At 50.6% G+C, this 14020-nt stretch overlaps 1 protein-coding gene across 1 annotated transcript in view; it reads left to right on the top strand.

The window, feature by feature from the left end:
- MN1 (MN1 proto-oncogene, transcriptional regulator) overlaps positions 1 to 9731 on the top strand; it is a 39609-nt gene extending 29878 nt beyond the window's left edge. Inside the window, exon 2 of the mRNA XM_064168141.1 lies at positions 4461 to 9731. Coding sequence (XP_064024211.1) covers positions 4461 to 4648 — 188 coding nt within the window. The 3' untranslated portion in view covers positions 4649 to 9731. The remainder of the gene's footprint in view (positions 1 to 4460) is intronic.
- The last annotated feature ends 4289 nt before the right edge of the window (positions 9732 to 14020 follow it).

Here is a 14020-nt window from a genome sequence, read left to right as displayed (position 1 = left end):
GGACCAGCCTCACCCTCGGCTCTGTGTGGTGTTGTAAGCGCTGAGCGTCAGCTCACAGCTCAGAGACGCTTGGAAATATTTACCTAAAGCAAGGGTTTCACTGGAGCGAACAAACTCTGCAGTGCTGGCTGGGCACAGGCAAAGGGCTGTGAAATGGTGGATGGGCTTTGTTCTAGTGCCTGTTTGCAAATAGTCCCTTGCCATGGCCACCCGGCTGTGGTGGCTGCCTCTTGGATGCTCCTGTGCAAGGCTGAGCTAACAACACCGATCAGAGCCTGCATGAGCTCCCAGGGCATTCAGTGGCCACTGCAGAGCTTTTGCTGCTGTGGCTGGCATGCTGAGAGCTACCTTCCCCTGAAGTGTGGAGTGTGGGTGGCTGCTCTGGACGGGATCATGGTGGGATGGGCCGCTATAACCTGAGTGAAAGGAAGAGATAGTTTCCTGTGCTGGAAATCTAAGCTCAGTCTTGTTCAGTAATTGGTTTTCGGGCAGCACAATGTCACCTGGCTACGGGATGTGAGAAGGTATTGCCAAAGTGCTGCATGCCAGAACCCACTGTGGTGGGTAGCTGGGTGGCTTCTGTTCTGCAGGTGACTGTGCTCCTGGGCTTGGTACCTGCCTTTGCCTATGGGAGTTACTGAAGCAGGATGGGCACTAATTGCACCCTTTTGAGGTGAGATATTGTCGTGATTGTGCCATTTCCAGGCCCTCTTTGGTCACTTCATGGCTTTGAGTTTCATGCCTTCCATCTTGAAATGTTGTGTACTTATATGAGCTGTGCCTTATCTCTGCTCCAGCATTTTCTGTTTTCAAGGGGCACACACTGTCCTGTGAACCGAGGAGCCGTACTTGCATCAGTCCCAGGTTCTGGTGTGTCACATCCTTCAGTTTGGAGAGGAAGTCTCCACCCAGACCATCTCAAGATCTTGGCTCTGGAGGATGGCTCTTACTAGGAGGGTATTGCTGTTATAAATAGCGCTTAGAAATTTCCTGCAGCAGTTGCTAATCGAGGCAGTTGTATGCTTTGCACATCATTTGTTTGAAGGTTCCTTGCTTTCAGTGAGGTGTGCTTCATGAGTGACAGTGATGTATCTGAAACTTGGCAACTGCCAGGCAGTGACGTGGTGACACCATCTTGCATTACCTGACTAGTTTTAACCTGCTGAGTCCCAGCAGTCTCTGCTAACAACACCCCAGAGGGGGTGTGCTGCAGGAGGGGGTGTGCTGGGGGGGGAGCAGTGCTGGTTGGAAGGAGGCAGAGCTGGCAAGGAAGGCTGGTGAAGCAGGGCTGCTGGGGAGCATTGCTGTTCTGCACAGGCACCAGGCTCCTGCTTAAGAACACCATTCTCATCACGTGGAACAGCACAATGTAAAGTTCTTAATATAAAGGAGTTTTTATTCCAGAAAGGCAGCACGCCTTGGTCAAGACAGAAATACTGGGAAAAAGTAAATGGCACAAAGTGCATCCCTCCAGACTGGCTTTGGGAACGCTCCTGCCAGTGCAAGCCTCACCGCAGCTCTCATCCTCTTTGTGCTGGGTCTGAATGCTCTAACAATAGACCATGAGAGCCTGAGCTCCCGCTCAGCGGTGTGGAGCTTGGCATTGTGTGGACAGTGGCAATCAGCATCAACTTCACACACTTAGGATCAGGTCCTGCTTGCCTCATTTGCGATGGGTTTTCGTCTGAGGCCATCAAATTCTGTTCCTCACTGCAAAGCAGGTTCTGCATTGATTCCTCTGTCAGAATTTGGCTTATGAATTTTATCCAGAGCAGTAATTTTGATGATTTACAAGTAAATAAGTGTAGAGTCTTTGGCATATGAACTTCTTCACTTATTTGCTAGCTGAGGATCTGATCTGTCCTGGGTGTTGGTGGTGTCTGCCCAGCTGCTGCTAATATCACTGTCAGAGCAGTGGAGCTCTGGCTGAGATCCTGGTGGGGCGTACACAGCGTTGGGTGCTGCGCTGGAAACTCTCTGCCTTTGCCTCTTCTCAGCCACAGGGATGCTCTGGAGCCCTGTAGTCCCTGCTCCACACAGAAACACCCTTGAGCTGCCCAGCCCCTCCTGCAACTGTCTGGCAAGGGGACTCTTTCCTCTTTCTGTGTGCAGAGGAAGAAAGCTGCTGTCACAGAGACTAATCTGCAAGCGCTAGCTTTTCCTGTGCCGAGACCAGCATGTCCTGTGCGTTCAGGGAGACCCAAGAAAGAAAGATACTGGGCACTGTGTGCAGCGTAAAGGATGTGGGCAGACAGAAATAAGCAAACCGTTTCCCTTTCCCAGCTCTCTGCACAAGCCCATTTCAGTTTTAGCCATTCTGTAAACCCAGAGTTACTCAGGTGTATTTCCACGCAGGACAGTGAGTTTGAATGGAACATCCTATCAAACAGCCTTTCTTCAGGAGCCTTTTGTTTGCCTTGTGGTGTTCCTCAGCTGGGATTCACTGGTCCACGCTGCTGCAGCCACCAGCCCTGTGCTAGTGGAGCATTCCTTGTTTCCAGGGCTTTGTGTCCACAGTGTGCTGCCTGTGGACCAGCTCACGGTGTCCCTGTCACTGAGGTAAAATCTCCTCAGAGACAGGCAGAGACCATGCAGGGGAGGGAAAGAGTCTGAGGGTGATGAGTCTAAGAGTGAATGGGAAGGAATAGCAAAACTCCCAGTGCTGGAGGAAAGGCAGGCTGGTGAGCTCTGCTCTGTGGTGAAGCCTGCTCCTCAGGGCTACTTATTTATCAAAAGTGACCCAAAACTCCCAGCACAAGCAGTGGGGGAATGTGATCCACTTAAGCATTGAGGGAACATGTGTGTCTTTGACCTGGCGGAGCTGGATTCTCCATTCGAGCAGCAAGGGAGAGCCTCCCACAGAAAGGCAGCCTTGGAGCATGACGGTGCCAGGCCAAGGAGCACAGCAGAGCTCGCTCTGGGTTCTGCAGATGGTTGCTGTAAGCAGCACCAGGCTGGGCTGGCAGCACCGCAGTCCTGTCCTCCTACTGCGGTGTGCAGTGCTGTGTCCCCACCTTTCATTGGCATCTGTGTGGTGTCACTGTCCTGGCTGGGACATGAGCATCTCTGCCATCCTCTAACCAAGTGTTAAAGACACTTTCCAGTTTAAAACAGGGACTTTCAGAGCATGTTAAGATAATTTTTAATCATCACTGTGGGTGTGTAAGGAGCTTTTCAGTTCCTGTTTTGTGTCGGGTGCAGTGGTTGCTTGAGGCCAACACAACTTGTGCCATGGTGTGTGGTAAACCTGTGCTTCTGGGCTGTGTGGAGCAGGAGAAAGATGATGTGAGAAAGGGGCTTAAGGAGGTTTAGCATTCACATTTGCTGTGAGTCTGTGGTAGATTCCTTGGGGAGGAACAATTTTAGCTGCTCTTCATATTAACCGCAAAATCCAGAGGTAAAAGGCCTGGGACATTGCTTAGGATGTTTTAGTTAAAGTATTGAATTTCTGTGATGAACAGAAAGTAACAGTAACCAAAGGTCATAGAAAGGCTTAAAGGAAGAAAGTGTAAGAAAAATATTATCATGGTGCTCCACTAAAAGAGGTGACCGAGAAGGCTTGTGTCTGTGAGAGATGGGCAGTGGGAATGACCTGGAGAACATGGGAGGACACAGGGGGTTCAGAGACAACTTCATGCTTGGGGGAATTTCAGCACTGATTGCAAATAGTGGAAGGTGCACAGGGTGTGAAAACTCCTGATGGTGCTGTGATCCAGGACACAGAGTAAGTCATGGAATCACAGAGTGGTTCTGGTTGGAAGAGACCTTTGAGATCATTGAGTCTAACTGTTAACCCATGGCCCTGAGCAGCACATCTCCACAGCTTTGAAGCCCTTCCAGCGATGGGGACTCCACTGTTGCCCTGGGCAGCCTGGGCCAGGCCTTGACATCCCTTTTGGGGAAGAAATTTGTTTCTCCTGTCCAACCTAAACCTCCCCTGGGGCAACTTGAGGCTGCTTTCTCTTGTCCTATTGCTTGTTCCTTGGGAGAAGAGACCAACTGCCATCTGGTTCCAGTCTCCTTTCAGGAAGTTGTAGAGAGCAATGAGGTCCCCCTCTCAGCCTCTTTCTCCAGGCTGAACAACCCCAGGTCCCTCAGCTGCTCCTCAGAGTACTTGTGCTCTCGACTCCTCACCCTATGGCCATGTGCACACTCCCAGTGTTAAAACATGTTGCTGGTTTACTGTCAAACAGATGCCTTTGAGAGAAAGGATTTTTGGTGGTTTTCTGACACAGTCTGAAACCATCTGGAGGGGCCTGGCTGTGGGTTGGAAAGAGGGAGCTGTGCCAGCGATGGACGCGGCGGGGGTGTGGTGGGTGCAGGAGCCGGGACGTGGGCGCAGAGACACGGGGCCGCACTTGCTCCCGTGTGCGAGGCGACCAGGGCGGCGTGGCACGGTGAGGTGACGGGGTGGGGTGGCAGGGTGGCTCTGCTAACATTCTCTCTGTGAACCCTTGCAGCCCACGACCTTCCCCCGAGCAAGACCTCGGCGGCGGCGGCGCAGACGGGCAGCCACCTGCAGTGCCTCTCGGTCCACTGCACGGACGACGTGGGCGAGGCGAAGGGCCGGACTGCCGTGCCGACGTGGAGGTCCCTGCACTCGGACATCTCCAACAGATTTGGGACTTTTGTGGCTGCCCTGACTTGAACAAAAGAAATTATTTTTTTCTCTCTTTTTAATTTCAAAGGGCCGCTACTGCTAGGTGGACTATTTTTCTAGGTTGGTACCTGCTTAGTGGCATATGGACTGGAAAGGGTTAATTTAAAGTAAACCTCAAGTTTTTTTTAATCTTCTGCCACAGTATGTTACCAGTGTTAACCCTTCTGCAGTTAGCACACTTTTGCTTAAGATTTTCCTGCTAGACCACTTTTTTCCCATTATTCTGTAACCTTGGCATACATTACTAGATGAGGCCTTTTCCTTTTTCATCTCAGCGTATGTCCAAGTCACGTATGTCATAATAAGACAAAGATCCTCCTTCTCCTCCTCTTCCTCATTTGCTTTGTTTTTCCTTTTTGTTTTGTTTTGTTTAATTTTGCTTTGGTCAGTGCTTATTGCCATGGTGGTCCTGAAGAACAGCAGTTGAGGAATAAACGCCGGTTAAAGTGAAATGGTTCATCGTCATATCCTGTGTTGTCTTGGCACCCAGCTCCTGCCAGTCGCACACAAACCAAACAGTTAATGCTCTGCTGGATTGTCAGGCAAGGAACCTGCCCTTCCCTCAGAAAACCGGGTTCTGTTGCTGGTTGCCTTCAGCTTTGTTTGCTCTCTGCCTGTCCCCATGAGGTGGGAACCCTGGTCCCAGTTCTATCCTGAGCCCAGAGGAGCTCAGCTGTGGGCTAGTTCAGGGACAGCCAGGGAAGTTTGTCTAAGTAAGTCTAACAGGAAGTTTACTAAATAATTAAGAGTCATTATCTCCTGTACCAAACACCCAGGCTCTCTCTCTCTGCTAGTGAGAAGGAGCAGGGGATGCTTTCCAGTGTGGTTCCAGCCTCCTGGTCTTGGCGATGCTCCTACAGCACTGATGGAGGAAACCCCCACCAAGGGCAACCGTGGTGTATGCTGTTTCAGGATGTGGCTGGGTCTGGGTCTGTCTCCACCTGTGGCCACCCTCACTGCAGCCCTGCCAGGCAGCATTTTTAGCTGAATGAAGACACTGTTGAGCAGAAACAGAGCTCATCATTCCACACTTGGATCCTGGGGCACCCTGACCCCTGCCACGGCACTCCTGGTATGGTGGCAGTGATCTGGGACAGCCCAAGTAGAGTGGGACAAGGAAGGCTGTACGTCCTGGCTCAGCATTTCCCAGTTTGCCAGGGCAGGGAGACCCCACATTAGACACTCCTCCCACCCCCACTTCCTCCCCCCACTCTCATCCGAGGCCCCGTTTTTGCCACGCATTGAGGAACAGTGTTTCTGGATGCACACAATGAAAGGAAAACCAGACTTTCCTGCTCCTGATAGATAATGCTCATTTGAGAAGAAAGTTGGAAGCAGACCAGCTCGAGGCAGGGCTGAGGCAAGGCTCCGGCGCTGCCGTGGTTTTGTGTTGGGCTGTCCATTATTGTGTGTCCTCTGAGCCGTCCCACCAGCTCGGGGCAGCTCCCTTCCCGCTGCTCCCTGCAGCTTAGCATCGTGGCTGGAGATGTAGGATTTAGCTGGGAAATAAAGGCTGGCCTCTCTAGGGTTATTTACTGCTGCTGTCAGGAGTTCACAAAACGCCTCCCTCCTCAGGGGATGGAGTTTGAAGACTGCTTTGTATTTTATCTTTGATGGTTGTGCTGGGCCCTTAAATTATTTTGAAGCAATGTTCTCTCTAGACACCAATGGTGAGGAAGTTCTGCCTAAAATGCCAGTGGCATGGGGTGGTCTGGACCCCTCATTCTGTCAGAGGTGGCTTCAGAGAGACTCTTGGTGTTTGGAAATGTTAGCTGAATGTGCTCTTATTAACCGTGCATGGATTGAATTCCTCTCATGGGTCTGGTCAGTGACTTTGGATAGATTTGGGTGGTTTTGGACCCTGGTTCTCAGTAACATTTTACTTTTCATTGAAGTTGGAGCTGCCAGGACGATAAGGATTTTTGCTTATCCTGGAGCAGTTGGCTGTGGAGCTGCTTACACCTGTTTGGAAGGAGAGGGTGGGATGTGTTGTACCTTCTGGCAGTGTGTGTGCAGCCAAAAGCTCAAGGTCCTCCCTGTCCCTGCAGTAAAACATCACTGTCCCCAGCTGGATACCAGAACAGTGGTGCCAGCCCCCACTCTGGAGGATGCCTCTTTCCCTGTGACTTCTAAAGTCCCAGTGCACCCAAGTATGTGTTTAAATCCTGTCCAGCAGAGCACTCATGGGCTGAGCTGAGAGGGGTCTGTGCAGGATGAGTCTCATCCTCAGCTCCCACTGTGTCTGGGCGGGCCCTGGAGAAACCCCAGCAAGCACATGCCTGGACATATGATACGGTGTTTCAGTGCTTGCAGCTGAACATTTAGGAAGAGTTCATGGTCTGGTGGCATTCCTGTGCTGCAGTCAGCCCCATGGTTTGCTTCTTTGTTTTGAGTTTTTCCTGCTGCATTCACAAGAACAGGTTTTTCAGGCTTCCTGAGGTCAGGGATGCACACCCTGTGCTACCGGGAAGAGACCTTTCAGTGAGTGCTGCATGAGCCATTTCAGATCTCTTTTAAAGAGAAATCCTCCTTCAAGTAGAAATGTGGTGAGTCAGTTGCTATCACCCACCCTTTTTTCCTGGTTTGCTCTCTGCGCTTTGTGTTGCTCTTCTGGAGTTGTTCTCATTCACTTGGGACTTTTCACTTGCTCATAAAAATACAAAGTGGAAGCAATTTCTTCAAGCCCAGTGGCATCCTTTCGGGTTTAGATCTATGACAGGAGGAGGGCAGGACAAGCTGTTCTGAAGGCAAGGGACGTGTGCAGGAGCTGCTACACTTCTGCTGCAGCATGGCTGTCGCTGCCAGACCACAAGGCAGTGGGAGAAGGGGACTTCTAGTTATTTTGAAACAATGGTTGTCTGTCTTCTGGGCCTTTTTGTCCGTGTAGTTTTGCTGAGGAACACGGTCACACAGAGTTCTTTTGCTCACCTCCTATCCGTTTGGTCCTGCCTGCTTCAAGTGACATCATAACTGGGCAAAGGAAGCTCTGCATGGGGCAACTCAGCAGAGCCAGGACCAACCTGAGCTTTTGGCCAAAGACCAGGACAGGAGTGGTACGTGGGCTGAGCAGGACAAGTACCTTGTCATGCTCGTGACCTGCTGTGTTTGGTACTGGCAGAGCTAGAGCTTTGCCACGGAGTGTGTGTGGCCTGCAGTGATTGCACTGTGCTTGTTTTCTCCACTCTTCGGCACTGAATGCACCGATTTCTGTCTTCTTTTAACAGACATAAAGCACCAGCACAGCCCAGCATGAAGTGATTTATGCCCAACACAATACTCCAGCTGAAGTAGTCCTGGAAGCTGTAGGTAAAAGTTTGTAGTGCAGGAACTAAGTTGCACTCTTGTGGAGAGGGAAATTGAGGCACAAAGAGTGTCAGCCCGATCTGGGTCAAAGGCACATTGGTGGCAGGGCTGAGCAGTCCCTGAGGTCTGGCTGCTGCCCACAGCCTGTGTTGCTGAGCTGCACAGCTCAGTGCTGGCTGACTTCAGAGGATAAGCCAGTGCAACAGGGTGACATTTTATGAGCTATGTGTCCCCAGGTGACTTGCGCAGAGCTAGAATAACGTCAGCTTGCAGCTGCTCGTCCTGCTGGGCTTCTAGAGAGGGATATTGAACCAAGAAGTCAAAGACCTGTGGTTAATGTGCCATTAAGATATGCACAATCTTCGTGTTGTGGGCAACAGCTCCAATGTGGCTTCCCCATATTGTGGAGACTTCTGCCTTGCCTGGCCCCAGGTGCCAGGTTTGTGGAGCCTGGATGTCTCCTGCCCCTGCTCCCCATCTCCTTTGGTATTCGTTAAGGCATTATCCTTGAAGTTAAGCACATAAACAAGCAGAGCAAAACTTCTTGCATTTAAATTGGGAGGAGTGGCAAAATCTCCCTTTGCCAAAGCAAGGAGAGAACAGGCCTTATTTATCACCTGCTCCTGGCAACTGGCTCTGGATCCCATTTCCCTGGTCCTCTGCCATTCCAGCTCAGCTGTCAGAGCAGCAGTGAGGGAGTTTACCCTTGGTTTGGTTGTGGTGACTCTCATCACATCAGTAAGGATTTGTTGTGTGGCACAGGCAGAAGAGAATGAACATCACCTGGACACTGAATGTCTGTGGGGATGCTCAGAGGCCACCTGCCCTTCCCAAAGAGGGGACCGGTGTTGGGCTTCCACTCACTGAGGGTGAGGCAGAACCTTCACCCCTTTGGTGAGGAGCAGGAGGGTGCAGGGCAGCGACCTGGCAGTGGTGGGCACTGTGTGGGGAGTGACAGACAAACAAACCTGGTCCATTTTGATGATTTTTATTACGCTGCAGTGTAAGGTTTTCTCCGCTGGGTTCCTGGCCATTGGCTGGATGGTGTGTGAGAGCATAGCCCATTTCTATAGATTTGTTTCTCCTTTCTTGCTCAAGGCTAATGAGGGAAATAGTCTAATTTTGTCTTAGAAGTCCTCTATTAAAACAGTGGTTTTGTGTCCATCCGCTCGCAGATTCCAGCCGATGGAACTGCGGGCTGCGATTTCCAGCAGTTCCAAACTCTATCACTCTCCGAGAACATTACAGCTTTAAAAACAGCCTTAAGCAAAAGGATGTGATTTCTTTGTACTGAATTTGGTTCATGGAAGAGCAAAAATGAAACCCAACAACAACAAAAGAAAAAAAAGCCACCTGAGAACACTGGTAAATCCGTGCTGCATCGCCAACTGAGAACGTTATTGCACATGTAAAATACAAGACCTTGCCCCTGCTGTGTGTTAGGCAATCCTGTAACCTTCCTTCTCCTTTTGGTTTTGTTGGGTTGGGTTTTTTTTGTTGTTGTTTTTGTTTTGTTTTGTTTTTATTTTTCCTTTTATTTCCTTTTATTTTTTTTTTTTGCATTCTTGTTAAATTCATTTCTTCAATGCTTGGTTGGAAGACTGTGACAACAGCTCATGAAATTGAGTGTTCCTCTTTCTCTTCTTCTTTTTTAAATATGTAAAGTGCAGTCTTCTGTATTCATGCATATTGTACATATCTGTATATGTTTTACTGAGCAACTAAATAACAATAAATATGATGTTAATGGTGGCTATTGTACATTTCATGCCATGCTTGGTCATTTTTGCACTAGGTCCTTTTTATCCTCCCCCCACGGTGAAGTGAAATGACCTCTTCATGTCCAGGTTGAAGCCTGGGCCTGGTGATGGGTACCTGCTGTAGCAGAGCTGGGTGGCAGTCTGGGGTTGCTGTTTGCTCTGGGCTGTCCTGGGCTTTACTGATGTCTCTGCCTGGGCAGCCTTAGAGCCAGATTCAGCCTCTCACCCTTTGGGTCAGATGGTGATGGATGCTGGGATGGAAAAGGTTGGAACTAACCAGAGTGATCAGAAACGTGTTAGCTGTAGTCATTTCTCCTGTGATACATCAAACAACAAATCCCAGAGGGGCTCTGAGCTGCCCCATCTGCAGTGAACAGGGCTTAGTGAGAACAAACCTCCCTGGGAGCAGCAGCTGGATTCTGAGGAGGCTCCTCCCTGGGTTTGGAGGGTCTCTGCTGCAAGAGTAGGTTCCTTTTGGCCTTGTTGTGAGCCAGATGTTGGATCTTCCACGGCACTTCTGGCAATATTTCTGTGAGTAAAAAGTAAACAAGCAAGAGCTCTTACCAGGATTCTTAAAAATCTCTTTATCTCTATTAGTCAACTTGCAGACTTGTAATCCCTTCACATTCCTGTGAGCTTTCCAAGGAATCCTTCAGGAGAAATGTCAGATGGTGTTCTCCAGAGGGAGGGGGGAGAAGGGAAACAAAAGGCAAAAGCAGCACAATATCCCAGACAACGTTCAGATGTGTTTCTGACCTGAAGGGTAAACCTCCCGTGTCTTCCATCCTAGGCAGGACACAGAAGTGGTGCCCTGTCTTTGGCTGCCCACTCTCATCAGGGCTGGGGTTCAGAAAGCTGAGCAGAGCCCTGAGTGTTGGGTGCAGTGTACTGGGGTGAGCCCTACATCCCTACACAGCACCGAACTGTGTTTGCCCCACCGTGGTCTGGCTGCTAGGCTGGCATCTGGTACCTCACAGGTACCACAGAGCGCCAGGAGGCTGCATCCCACCCACCCATTCCTCCCTCTCTCCCTCTCCATGGGCTGCTAACACTGTAGAGCGCAAAGGGAAGAGCGAATGAGGTTGGATTTAGAGCCATTTCCAGTCTGTGGAGGGAGAAGCTTCGCTCGGTTTTTCAGAGGCTGCCTTGGATGTTCGCAGGGGGCCAGCATGGGGTGAGCAGTGGTGCTCTGCCAGGGGTGCGAGCTGCCCTCGCTGTTGGCAGGGTGGAGCGGTGACAGGCAGAGACTGAGCAACTGCGGCTGCCAAAGCTGGCTTGATTTGAAACGTTCTGTGTTGTTAAACGTGGCAATTATCTGTTAGATACTTTGTAATTCTTGCTTCCACAAGTCACTTGCTTCCTTCCTTTCCCCACGCAGCCTTCTGAGAGGTGGATCTACGCTGGCTGCTCTTTGCCCCATGCAGTTGTGAGTAGCCTGCATGGTTTCCCCCAGCTTTCAGTTCAAACCTGTTGAGATTATTGCAGTTACTTTTTTGTTGGTGTTTGTTTAAGTCTGGGCTTCTTTTTGATCCTGAGAGAGAAACATAACCCCTGTAACCCGTGTTCCTGGCTGCTGTGCAGTTCCTTTTCTGCTAGGGAAAACCCACAGAAGATGAGAGACCTGCTCCCTCTCCTTGTCCAGCAACCAGTCTGACATCAGGGAGCTTCTGGTGTTCCTCATCCCCACTGGTGGCTCCCAACCTCTCTTCTCAGAGTCGTTTGCAGCATGATGGTGGTGGCCACATAAGTTATGATCATTGGGACCTTCTCGGCTGCTGAGTCTCTGAGATGTTCGGTGCAGCTCCACTCTCAGTCATGTTGCCCAAGCACTGTCTGGGAGTTCTTGAGGCTGTCCCACCTGCTTTGCTGTGTCCTCCTCTCTGTTGCAGCATTTCTCTTTCTCCTCTTGTCACTGGTGGCTCTGGAGCTTGTCTGGGTGGGATGGACCTTTCTGCAGCATGGCTGTGGCTGAGCAGCCCTTCCCAGCACCACTGTAAGCAGCACTGCTCACTTCACTGTGTGAGCTGCTGCAGCAGAACCAGCCGTAAGCTGCATTAACCCTTGGGTTCACAAGGTGGTCTGTTCTCCACAGCCAGAGCTGCTCCAGTGCCAAGTCTCCTCTGCTGCTGGCAGCAGCTGGAGCTGCCCCTCCTGCCCCAGTGATGCTGCTCTCCCAGCTCCTGGATCCGAGACACCAGCAGGAGCTTGCTGTTCGCTGTGCATCGTGTGAACTGATGAAAATAAACTCATCTTTGGGTTCCTCCTCTTTGTGCTGGCTTTGCTTGTCATCTGGTAACACTGGTGGCCTCTGGTGATGCTGGCATAGTGCTTGCTTGCCCCAGGCACTCCTTGGTCCCAGTGCTCTGCTCTCAGAGGTTTGTTTCTGTATCCACGTTAGCAGGATTATGGTTTATTAACTGAAGAAGAGGAAGGAGTTGGTCAGAAAGCTTTTATAGTTCCTGCTCTCCTAATCGTGTGTCCCTGTGCCCTGAGCCTGTGCTGAGAGCTGAGAGCTGACTGTGGCCGTGTCTCTTTTCCCAAGCCATTTAACTGATTTAATTATGTCCTTTGAGTTGTTTTCTGCACCAGGCTTTGGCATTCCTGTCACGGAGGAGCTGTGCATTGTGTGTTCAGCAGCCAGGGATCCATCACTGCGCAGCTGGATCCTGTGTGCTGAGATCTGCCCAGCTCCTCTGTGGCTCCTGCAATGCCAAGAGCCAGGAACACAAGTGGCTGTGTGGCAGCTCAGCTCTGGCACTGCCAGTGTCTGTGCTTTGCAGTAGGGCAGCTGTTACGCGGCAGAGCCCTGGGCACGTCTCTGGGGTGGGTTTAGCCAGGAGATGTTGGACGTGTGGAGCCTCCCACCCAGCCTCTGGGCTGTGGCAGGAGCAGGCCTGTCCAAGCCAGGGCAGAGCAAAAGCTGGGCAGAAGTGCAGCAGCTGTCACTGTGTGTGACTCCAGGGTCACCTAAGCCCCTCTTTGCCCAGGTCTGTGCCAGCTGTGAGAGGCTGCTGCTGACAGAAAGCATTGCTCTCCCTGCAAACCAAAGTAAATAAACACAGGAATGAGGATTTGGGTCACTGACATCCTTTTGGCTGAGAAGCTTGTTAGGAAATGGAATTAGGATGGGTTTCTTTTTGTATTAATTATTTCCACAAGTCTCCAGTTGCATGATGCCTTTACTCCCCTGCCTGGGGACCAGTTTGTAGCCTCCCTGGCAGTTTTAGCTTTATAGCCAATAACTCCACATTTATTTTGCTTGTAAAATCTCTGAGACCTTGTTGCTTAGGTGAACTCAGTAAGGCTGTGCCTGCTGCAAAGGTGGGAAAAGAAAGGGTTGTCTGCTCTGAACTCTACACCCCGAAATGCTACCCAAGCTTATTAATGATAGTGCAGCAAGTGGAGGTGACAGGACCTGAAGAAAATCATTTAGGTCATCTTTGGTTAATTAGTGCAGGGTTGCTCCCTGTTCTCCAAATCCCAGAGCTCTGACCAGCACAACTAAAATTGACAGAGCAGTAGGGGGGATCTCAGCTTTCTAGGTTAAAAAACAAACCCAAACCAGCCAACAAACCAACAAAAACAGCCAACCAAACAACCTTTTATCCCCAGCTGTCGGTGGGGACAGTGTTTGAAGTGATGGAGGAGGAGAAGAGCCTGCTGAGTGTACAGCTGGTGGTGGGAATCCCACTGCTTTTCTTCTACAGCGAGCAGGCAGTGGGGGGGTTGTGCCTTGGCAGAGTCTAGGGGAGCTCCTGGCAGGAACCAATGGCCTGAGGTGGTGCATGAGTGGGATGCAGAAGGTGGGAGCAGGGATTCCATCACGTTCTCCCCTGGCCTTGGACATGGAGCCACCAACAAGGCATTGCTTCTCCTTGTTACTCCTGTTCTGTCTTGCTTGTGTCACCACCTGAAAAAGTGGCACAGAGCAAACAGCCTGGTTAAGGTTTTCTGTGCCCTCTTAGGGCACAGATGTTATTAGTGCACAAAGAAGTTAGGGAAACGCTACCCCGAATTAGGTGTTAAGGCACTGATTTAATCCTCCTTCTCCAGGTTTGTTGTTAAGGAGGGCTCAGGTCCTGCTGAAACATCCTCCAGGGTTTGTAGCGATCAGGGTTAACTGGTGGAGAATATTCAGCGCTGAGCTTCAGGAGGTGGGAACTTTTCTCAATTTCCTTTTATCCTCTGCAAAATGCCCCTCTCTCCCTTCCCCCTTTCTCTCTTTCTCTCCCCCCCCCCCCCCATTTTCTCTTTATAAAGCTGGAATTCTTCCAGACTCTGCTCTGGGCTCGCAAGA

The sequence above is a fragment of the Pogoniulus pusillus genome, chromosome 30, assembly GCF_015220805.1.
Source record: "Pogoniulus pusillus isolate bPogPus1 chromosome 30, bPogPus1.pri, whole genome shotgun sequence".
In the NCBI taxonomy this organism is placed as follows: Eukaryota; Metazoa; Chordata; class Aves; order Piciformes; family Lybiidae; genus Pogoniulus; species Pogoniulus pusillus.
The sequence above is the reverse complement of the archived record's forward strand: the minus strand, read 5'-3'. Positions and strand labels throughout refer to the sequence as shown.